General features: G+C 38.9%; 1 protein-coding gene across 1 annotated transcript in view; it reads left to right on the top strand.

The window, feature by feature from the left end:
- Positions 1-11,321, top strand: part of LOC140936929 (dimethylglycine dehydrogenase, mitochondrial-like) — a 31,169-nt gene that overhangs the window by 17,128 nt on the left and 2,720 nt on the right. Inside the window, exons 6-12 of the mRNA XM_073386435.1 lie at positions 2,265-2,490; positions 3,684-3,922; positions 5,852-6,063; positions 7,404-7,661; positions 8,140-8,270; positions 9,350-9,567; positions 10,939-11,096. Coding sequence (XP_073242536.1) covers positions 2,265-2,490; positions 3,684-3,922; positions 5,852-6,063; positions 7,404-7,661; positions 8,140-8,270; positions 9,350-9,567; positions 10,939-11,096 — 1,442 coding nt within the window. The remainder of the gene's footprint in view (positions 1-2,264; positions 2,491-3,683; positions 3,923-5,851; positions 6,064-7,403; positions 7,662-8,139; positions 8,271-9,349; positions 9,568-10,938; positions 11,097-11,321) is intronic.

Genomic DNA, 11,321 nt, shown 5'->3' with positions numbered 1-11,321 from the left:
TTTCATTGGTTAGTGTTTTTTTGTTCTGTGTATATAAATTATATAGTTGAACCTCTAAGCCACCTTGGGGACGGAAGAAAGTGACCACTTGCGATAGGTGTAAACAAGAGTCAATATAATTATTGACTGTCCACCAAAAAAGTGGTCATTGTAGAGAGGTGGCAATATTGTGGACAGGTGGTTGTTAGTGGAGGTTTGACTAAATGTATTTGGTTCATAAGCATGTTAACAAAGGTGAACTTACATGTATTTTTACAGTCAAACCAGGTCAAGCGTTCCCATCGCTAACAAACTAATGAATTCATTAATGTAAAAATGATTTTGTTTGTTGATTCAATAATCCATTCATAAAATGAATAATCCAACAGTCAAATTGGACCTCGAGTCAATAATCAAATGTTGATTGGTTTATGAACAAAATCTACCTGTTCTTTATTCTTGTCTGTTGTGTTCAATCGTATTTGCTTCCTTTTCCCTGCCATATACGATTGCGTTTTTCATAGCCTTTAATCAAAATAACAGCTAGAATAGACAGACTGCAAACGCAAAGAAACTGACAAAGGCTGAGGATTGAAATCCACCAATCACCGCACATACACTGACCTCAGTTTGACCGTTGTGTTTTCTAAGAGGTCAGGCCTAGATCTGTTGCACTGATTACTGGCAGCAAACTGGCGTACATGTAACAGTTTGTTTGGGTTTGAACTTCAGAACTTGCCAGCACTTGACTCTCAGAAAAAAAAAGAGGAAAAAACAAAATTCTGAGGTCAACTTGTGGAAAGTGTAGTTTTTTCAAAAAACAGTAATCGAGTCAACATTCGATTATGGAATCGAGGCTAAATATGAATATTGGATTGTTCATTTTATGAATGGATTATTGAATCAACAAACAAAATCATTTTTCTGTGAATGAATTCTTTAGTTCGTTAGCAACGGGAACGCTTGACCTGGTTTGACTGTAAATACAAAGTGAACTTGTTTTTTCACAATACATTGTGTTGTTCCAGAGAATATCCATACCTTCCTCTACCACAGAGGGCTTTTTGGTTTTGACCCCCTGGCCCACACCACACTAGGAAGCCCAGTTAATGTAGATTCTGACCCTGACTCTGATTATGGCTCAGATGCTGACAGTGACATTGAGTAGTTACAGCTAAGTCTGAAAAATGATAATTGTTCTTGTTTGGAGTGACACTATGAAAATGCTATTTAAAATCAAAATGCAACAATATGTCAATACGATTATGAACTACTAAATTGATGAGAACCACTTAATGTGGTAGCCGGATATTGGTATCAAATCATGATTAAATTGTCTAGAAAAGTTGTCTTTTTTGGTAGTTGAAACACTGCAGGAAAACGCATCTCTGCGACTATAGAATTTCAAAATTTTCCCTCTGGGCCTTGCCAATTCTTTGCCTGGGTGTCAAACGCAGTTCTCCTCTGGTTCAAAACCTTAATGATAATAATAATAATAATAATATACATTTATATAGCGCCTTTCTCTTAGTGATCCAAAGCGCTTTACAATCAGTAAAATTAATACTTAGAAAACAAATAATCCAAATACAACATAAGAGGATTTAAAACCCCAACTGGCAGGAGGCAACCAGTTGGCTATTTACAAGCATGGCCGAGGATTTAAACCCGGGACGACCGAGAACAAAGCCAGTAAGTGGCCATAGCGGGACTCGAACCCAGGACCGCCAGATTGCGAGTCATACGCGAAGACCACTCGGCCACACTGCCTCCCTGCATAAAGACAGTCAGCTCTCGTCTTGTGTTCATCTCGCTATAACGGACACTCCAATAATACAGACAGCAGCTAAATCCCTAAATACTTTACAGACGTTTGACTGAAATAAACTCCTGCTATTACGGACTCTCGCTGAGGAGGACACTAACTCGAGGTCCCTACTGTGTCTGCTATAAAGGGAGTTGACCTTACCTCCCTAACTTTTAAGACCTCCCCCCCCCCCCAGCAGAATTTCCAGTGACCCTCCATTGGGTGTCTGTGAATACCCCTGTTGTACATGTATGTTTTCAATTCAAACTTGGCCTTGTGGCTCTGGCATTTTTTTCACTTAAGTCATTGTTCTGGTTGCTACAATGTACATCACATGCCATGGTTACCTTAAGTTTGTACATTGCCCGTTTTACCCGAAGATTACCATACGTCTGTAATGGAATAAATGCCCTTGGAAGAGTGTTTTAACATTTATCTTTTTTAGTGTTTAGCAAATAATGCGCTTTTTTCCCTTTAGGGTTCTGGGGTCGTGAGATTGGACTGATGGCAGGACACGAACTTCCTCTCGCAGCCATTCATCATCAGTATCTTGTGACATCTACCGTTCCTGAAGTTGCAGCCCTGGAGCATGAAGTGCCAGTCATACGAGACCTTGAAGGATCATACTACTGTAGACAAGAGAGGAAGGGTTTGTTGGTGGGACCTTACGAACATCCTGACAAAATGAGGCTACAAGATGAATGGTACAGGGTCAATTTTAACATCTTGTATTTTATATAGTGGACTGCAGGCCGCAAAAAACTTTTCTTCTTGGAAGGGCAATGTTGGGCTAAATCCGTTTGGTGGGACTAAACAAAAATGTGTCTTTAACAACAATAAGCGTAAGTAGAGACCCTTAAAGGGTTTTTTTTTCTACTTTTGAGAAAGAGCATTAAGAGAATATCCATCAACACTAGCTGCTAGAAAGAGGGCCTTCCTATGGTAACTTACCAAGTTTTCAAGGTGATACGTTCAAAGAGAGCGAAGTCGCAAAGATATAGCTGTACAAAGTGGAGAAATTTTAAAGAGGTTTGAGATCATTATATACGTTTCTAGGAAACTACCCACCTACCCCTCCCCTAAGCCAACATTAACAGTCACTCCTCACTTGGGGCAAAATATTGGCTTAGGGGAGGGGTAGGTGGGCAGTTTCCCAGAAAGGTATAATGATCATGACCCGGATCAATTTAAGTTTCTGGGAAATTATCTACCTACCCCTCCCCTAAGCCAACATTTTGCCCTAAGTGAGAAGTAAGTGTTAATGTTAACTTAGGGGAGGAGTAGGTGGACAGTTTCCCAGAAACCACACACTATACAAACGTCTGTAGAATTCGGCGACTTTGTGGAGCGATATTATGATGCCTTAAGCTTATTGATGCTCAATTTCGCGATTTTTGCGAGACGGTATTTCTCGGGTTTACTTTCGCGATTTCAACGGGCAAAATTGAAAAAAGGGCTATAACAATTTCGCGATTCAAGCATTTTCATAAACCTTGTAATAATTTGTTTTAAAAGTCCAGGGAAACTAGAACAGGCAAAATGCATATATTTAAAGATTCTTTTCATCTAGATTCTCCCCTCCATATGTGAAATCTTTGCAAATTAACGTTTTCACAACAGAAAATACAAAGTGGAGTATGAAACCACTCAAATATTTGTGTATTTGTCGATACATTTCCTGTATTTGTTATTACATGCTAATTGTTTTTTTTGCTGTGATTTGAAATTTATATACTGGAATTAAATTTCGCGTGTTTGCAATCGCGAAAAAGGCGAAATTACAGTCCCGCGAAATTAAGTACCAGTGAGGTAATTACCTTTGCCCTTAAATAACTACCTTGATTCTTGACACCCTGGCCTTTTTTGAGTTCATGTACTATCTTTTAAAATACTTAAGGTGGGATGGTGTGCCGCCTGGTTTTGGGAAAGAGTTGTTTGAGAGTGATCTGGACAGAATCAGCGACAATGTTGCCGCAGCTATGGAGCGTATTCCTGTACTTGCTGATGCAAACATTGCCAGTGTTGTAGCAGGTCCGATAACATACAGTCCTGATGTATTGGGCGTGATAGGGCCTTCATTTGACCTTCCTAACATGTGGCTGGCAGTTGGCACAGGATATGGCATCATCCATTCAGGTAGAGAAGTATACTGATGAAAATCGTCTACCTCATTTTAGAAAATTACCGCTATATGAGTTTAAGGTATTGAAAATTAACATGACTTAAATTAACTCGAATTCAATGGAAAACAGAAACGAGTAAGGCAAATTAACTCGAAAGAGAGGATAACATTTCAAAATGAAGAAAACTAACACGGAGCCTAATCCGAAAAGGAAACTGTCTTCGTTGTACTTTCGCTAAATGTATGAAGGGGATCAACGACAAGCCAAGATATCAGGCCACTTCGTGGGTTCTTCCCGGTTTTACTAATACCTGGCGGAACTCCATCCTGATGAATACTCCTTTTCTTAAGTGACAAGAATATCAAAAGTGAATCGAGAATTCGGAGCCAAAATAATGGAAATTAACGTCAAAGAAATTAACGCTCCACTTAGTTAACTGCGAAGAAGTTAACGTTTACAAAAATTTACGCGACTTAAGTTAAAAGCAATTTTTTAATATTCGCGTTAACTTCATGAATAAGGTAATAGACACTCCCTCTCAAATAAACGCCTCTTGTCTCATAAACGCCCCCCCGCTACGATTTAAAGTTTTGTATTAGATGCCCCCCTCTAACAATCTCCCCCCTGTCTAATAGACGCCCCAGCATGACTGCAATTGCTCCAAAATACCATGTGAAAAAGCGAAATAGAATAAAATCGAAAAAAAAAAAGCGTTACGCTTGTTCGAAGTGGCAAAAAAAGGTTCAGGAAATTTATTTTGTTTTGGGTTTCAGTTAATTAAGGGGTCAGTACTCCGCGAAACTTGAACTTTTTTGATTAGTAATGGTAACAGGACTGAGTGGAGTCCAGTTCTGTCTGTACTCATACGACGGACGATCCTATAGCGGGAGTCCGATTTGTTCAATCACGGGTATGACTACAGACTTAATTGGACGACACGAAGTTCTGTGACCAATTAATCATAACTTTAACAAAATTTGTGATATATAAGGCTGGCGCGTACTGTCCAATTACTTTGGCATGACCCGTACTGTCCTATTAAGGCTGAAATCAGGGCAGCTGGTAGCCAATCAGGTTTGAGAATTTTGTTATAGTTGTGATTATTTTTTTTTTACAGTGGCTAATTTTAATTATCTCATCAATTCAGACGATAAAACTCAGGGGCACCCAATGAGAATATAGTTCAAAACCACTTAAACATAGCATTGTTAAACGTATTTTAGTATTTAAAAGGTAGAGATAGGCATATTTTTATCCCCTAAAAATTTTTCATCAGTTCGGATTTCCTAGCTGAAAGTCTAGTGATCCAAAAATTATAGGGATCAAAACTTACCTTTTCGAAAATTTCAGCCAGAACAAAGGCTCCCGAAAATTCTAGGTGACCTTTTTAGGGTAAAAATCCGTTAAAAATGGGCACTTATACCATTTTTTAGATGTTCTAAAATCCTAGGAGAGGCAGGCAGGCAAGAAATTTTACAACAAATGTTCCGAAAATTCTAGATCTCAAATCGTCTTCCGAACAGATATTTTCCGAAAATTGACGTTGGGTGCCCCTGAAAACTGGCTTTTTGTGTTTCGTTGCTCATCAATGCAGCAAATCATACCCGTTTGTTCATCAAGAACGAAAACCAACATAGTGCTCGACCTGTAAACAGCGTTTTAGGCAGCTTGTTCCTTTTTGGCTAAATAGTAGGCAGAAAATCAGCTCGACTAGCTTTCTCGGAAAAATCTCCAGGACTCGAACGGGCAAATACAGCTTTCAGTTTACATGTGTTTGGATTTATTACTTGGCAACCAATAGAATAAAACACTACAAATCTGCAGATTTTCTTAAACGTAAAAATTGAAGAAAAATGTTTTATAACTCAAATTATTACGATCATAACCAACGTTGATAAAGGAAATTAATTTTGTTTATCAATTGTTTTTTGGAAATTATTAGGTGGGATTGGTACATATTTGGCCGACTGGATCATAGATGGAGAACCGCCTTATGATTTAATTGAACTAGAACAAGGTCGCTATGGTACATGGGCAACAAGAGATTATGTTTTGGCCAAATGTCGGGAGACCTATGGTTATAATAACCAAATTGGACATCCAAAATTAGAACGCCCTGCTGGACGACCAGTTAGAAAAAACGCCATATACGAGGTAAGTGCGTAGTCGTTACTCTCAGATCTTAGGCCTCGGCCAAACGTCGGAAATTTTCATGAGACGAACCAAACTCTAATTTGGATCAACCTAAATTAAGTTAAGATCTTCTGTTGGGTCAGACCTCGAACTTAGGACACGTCGAAGAAATCAACTGAATCAGACCAAATAGCAATTTTAATAATTTTTTTCCCGAAAGAGGCTAAATATACATTATCATACAAATTTTAATTTATTAGTTTAGTTTGTCGCATATGAAGATCGACGTTTGTCCCGGAGACGATCTACAGACGTTTTATCCATCTAAAACAGACGGATAGAACGGCGGTTAGACGATCCAAATCCATCCAGACGAACTTAACTGAGACAGACGTCGAACTTTTTATGAACTTAACTCCCAAGTTTTGTTCGTCTGATGAAAAGTTCGACGTTTGGCCTTGGCCTTTTTCTACAACAATTGAAATCGTGACCAAATTCTTGTTGCTGAACAGATCTTGAGCCAACCCGCGTAAATAACAATATTGAACCCCTGGAAAAGGGCTATGAATATTGTATTCTTATACTGTCGTGTGTCAGTCTCTACAGTGGCCACTTTAGATGGTGAGTCCAACCTGACTCGGTTTATTTCGCGGACATATTGATCTGACCATGCGATTTGTGTTTTATTTTAATTTTGTTGAGTTACATCAAGGGTTTTTGAAAATGTTGTATCCCCCACCCTAATTTTGGTACATTTTTATTTTATACTGAACACCCCAAGCTCGTCATAACCACCACCTCTCTGCAACAGCCAGCTAATTCGTTCCGACTCCAACGCAATAGACCTTATTCACGATACCCGCCATCTTTCCACGCGCTCAAGGACTGATGGGATGAAAGCGATGTAACGTGGCTTCTCATGGGGCAAACAAGTGATAACTTTTTCCAATACAAGAAATCGCAGGCGAGTTTGTTTATTCTTGACAACGGAAGATGAGTAACTTGTTATATTAAAGACTATAATGGCAAATTATGGGTGGAATTGATCATTGTTACGTTTTTTTATGTCCGCACAGTGAGCAATATGACGTTTATTTTGTCGAAACTCAAACCGTACAATTTGCATGACTATTAATAAACAAAGTCGACCGTGATTTCTCGCATTCCGCCATTGGCATATTTTATCTTTTGTTTGCCCCTTGAAATACCACGTGACATTGCTTTTATCCCATCAATCCTAAGGCGTGTGTAAAGATGGCGGGTATCGTGAATAATGTCTATTCCCCCCTGCCCCTGACGCCTGAGATAGAGGCACAAGCATTCAGGAACACCTCAGCTTTAGGTGTCTTTGTTTGTTGCAGCGTCTTATACAGCGTGGTGCAGAAATGGGATTCCATGTTGGCTGGGAGCAACCGAACTGGTTTGCCCTGCCTGGTGATGAAGCAGGCTACAGACCAAGTTTCCGTAGAACAAACTGGTTTGAGCCAGTTGGACGAGAATATGATTTGGTACTGAACAAAGTTGGTATTATTGATCTGACTCCATTTGGGAAATTTGAAGTCAAAGGGAAAGATGCATCAAAGTTCTTGGATTTCATGGTTGCAAATGTATTACCAAAGGTAATAGATATATCAAAAATAGCTTTCACAGTGTGTTATCTATTAGTATTTACCAAATCAGTGGGGTTGCAATTTTCTTGTGGATTGTGTTTTGATTTGCTTGCCTAACTCGGAATGTTATGTGGCTGGCAGTAATAATCGACCTCGTGTTTTGCATGTCAAAGTATTGAATTTGATATGATGTGTTCGTCATCCCTTCCTTTAAATAAGAGAGTCATGGGTTTTGTATTAATGAGGGCACTCCTTCAAACGTATGCAGAAGTGATCATCATCGCCGTCTCCGTCGCCATCGCCATTGACGTCGTCTATACAATCATCATCGTCACCATCAACGTCATCATCATTATCATCATTACAATCATCATCATCATTATCATCGTCGTTGTCGTCGTCGTTCATCATTATCATCATTACCATAATTTCCATCACCATAATGTTGTGGATGTCGTCGTCGTTATCTTATTTTCTTTCATTGCAGGTTGGTTGTACAAACATCAGTCACATGTTGAGCCCACGTGGCAGGGTTTACGCTGAGTTAACAGTCTCTACCCTGGCTCCTGATCACTATTTCTTACTTACCGGAAGTTCATCAGAATTCCACGACCTAAGGTCAGTGTTGTAAAATTTTATATTTATTCTTTCTCAAAATCGTTAATTACTCAACAAGCAAACTCAACGAAAAACACGCACCGTCAAGTATTTAGATATCTGATGAAATACTCCTTTTTTGCATCATTAATTTCTTCTTCATAATCATATTCTTTTTGAAGTTATATAAGACGCTTGAAACAGTGTTTCGTGACAGTATGAAACAATTTGAAGTTCACCAAGAATACTTGGCTACTTGGCGTCGTATTTTCAACTTTCTTGTCATTGTTCACTTGTGATAGAACACCGAATCTCGTGTTAGGTAGGCTCCATTTATGGAGGGGTGTCTGCCTCGTACTGAAGAAGATGTCGGGGACCCGGATAATTTCTTCGTCCCGTGCTGGTGACATGTTGATCACATCATTTCTCATTTCTTCACCGAGCTTAAAATTTGCCTTCTTTCTTTATATATCACACACATGACGATTTAGACATTGCTGATCCAAGCAGTACACAGGACGCATGTCATACATGAACCTTGTATATGGCCTAGCTCGCCACGAGTCCTTCGTAGCTCAGTGTTTTTTTTCTTTGTTCCATGCTCGTGACATGTTGATCACATCATTTGTCATTTGATCATAATATTTCTATAAAATCAAAACAAGAGGGAGAGTGTTGTGCTATCGTCCAGAAAGATGATGGAAAAATGGGAGAAAAAAGTGGACGCAAATGTTATGTAACATTTTTATGCCAGGAGAACTTTTTTCGTTTTCTCCCGTTCATCCGAAAAATCAATTTTTATTTCCATATTCAAATACTTGTCTAGAATTTCGCTTTATTTGCGAGGTTTCTAACGTCTGTTTGTTTGAAGAGCTTCTCAGGAAACTACAGTTGATCACTATCGTTCCTCAGTCGTCTTCGAGTCGTTTGGAACATTCCGTTAAACGCCCTTATACCTAAGTAACTCATGTTGTTCATTAAGAAAGAACTTATCTGAGAAAGTTGAACCTCCAAGTCCCCCTAATTTCCCGGACGAAGTAAAGTGTTGAAATAAAGAGCTGCTAACAATTATTGGACACCTCCTTCCTTTCCCTACCTAGGTGGTTATTGGAACATGCAAGGAAAGGAAATTACGACGTAACTATTGAAAATGTGACAGATGATATGTCCTGTCTTAGCGTAGCTGGACCTTATTCGCGAGATGTGCTGTCCAAACTCACTTCCACAGACATGAGTAATAGTGGGTTTAAATTTCTGACGATCAAAGACATGGAGATCGCTGGTTTGCCTGTGCGTGCTATGAGAATTTCCTATACTGGTAAGATATGTTCATTGAAGGTTTTTTTTTTGGGGGGGGTGGGGGGGGGGGGGGCGGGGGAAGGAGGTTGGGAAGGGGGAATTGACGGTAAATTTTGTGATATTTGCTTTTTCAAGATCAGCCGAAAAGTGAATGAAAAATACCTTGCTCTGCTAGAAACAACTCACTGTGTCTGTTGGGACAGAAAGTAACCCTCAATATCAGTTAGAAATGTGGCGTCATTCAGAGAAAACAAACATGCAAATGTAATACAGAAATATAGCACAATAACTTAGGGCGCTTTTCAAAAGTCAGAACTGGCTGACCAGACTGGTCAATTGAAAATGAAGCATTAGTCTTTTCTCGAAATTATACGAAAACCCATCACTGCCCTGCATATCATTTACGAATTAACTGATCTGGCTGAAGAGTCCAGATTAACAGTAGAATTCTTTTCAGTACGCCGGACTATTATGGTCTGGCTAGTTAGTTCTGTCAAATGGTAAGTGCCCTAAGAATGACATTACCTTAATTAGTGAGTACAACATACGATGAAGACATGAGGAAGGATTGATAGCAGCGAAAAACTCAAACAACAATTGTACATTTTCCCAGAGAAGGTCACATTTTTTTTAGGCAAATGCTTTGTTTTACAGTAGTTTAAAGTCTAAGTCTTAACGAGTGAGTCTCAGCTTATAGCCAAGTGTTTTGGATTTATCTTTAGTTCTTGGTTATGCTGATCGTGATTCTACGAGTTCAAAGTTGAGGGTCTCGGTTAGGGTTTAGGGTTTAAGTTTAGGGGTCGCAAATAAAATTTAGAATGTTGTATGTAAGTAGTCGAGAATTGCAAAAATCAATACCCAGTAGGAAAACAGGAAAAATCTCTGCTGGTTATCGCAAAAGCTGATTGCTGCAAAACCCCAGAGTTCCGTCCATACGCAACTACCCCACAGTATACGGAAACTGAGTAATCTTAATTTTCAGTGGACAAAAACCTTGAACCAGAATAATTTCAAGCAAATTTCATCCTTTTTTACACTTTTCGAGGGCTATAAAATAATGTAATAAGTTATATAAAATTACTCCAAAGAAAAGATTCTTATGGGAGCCCGCGAAAGAAAACTTCAAAAGCTTTAAATTTCACACAAAATGAAAACTTACGCATGACGATTTTACCTGTGCTTTCTCAATTCCTGTGAAATTTGAAATTTCATAAGAAATTGTGTTTGGTGTTATTGCAGTTAACTAGTTATATCTATAGCCCTTCAAAAGAGTAAAAAAGAATGCGATATGGATTAAAATGTTCTGGTACAAGGTTTTTGTCTACTAAAAATTAAAATTACTCAATTTAAACGCGTTCGAAAACTACTTTGCAATTTCCAACACTATCAGGTGAACTGGGCTGGGAATTGTACCACAAGAACGAGTACACGGCCGAGCTGTACGAGGCGCTTCTGAAGGCTGGGGAGGAGTTTGGTATTGGAGACTTTGGTACTTATGCTATGACGTCATTGAGGGTTGAGAAAGGATTTAGATCCTGGGGACTGGAGGTAATGGGCTCCACTGTTTTTCATATTTGCCCGCTGAGCAATGGAATGCTCTTCCCGACGAATTACGCAACAGTACTTTTATATTTACCAGTTTTAGAGATCTTAATTTTTCTTCGCGAAGACATTAGCTATGTATTGTACATGTAGCTACTCATAAAATTGGAAGTGTAGTAAAGGTTACATATATGTATTTATTATATGGAGGAGAGTGTTTTACTGGGAACT

The sequence above is a fragment of the Porites lutea genome, chromosome 5 (assembly GCF_958299795.1).
Source record: "Porites lutea chromosome 5, jaPorLute2.1, whole genome shotgun sequence".
NCBI lineage: Eukaryota > Metazoa > Cnidaria > Anthozoa > Scleractinia > Poritidae > Porites > Porites lutea.
Note: the sequence above shows the minus strand (reverse complement) of the source record. Positions and strands in the feature narration are given on the sequence as shown.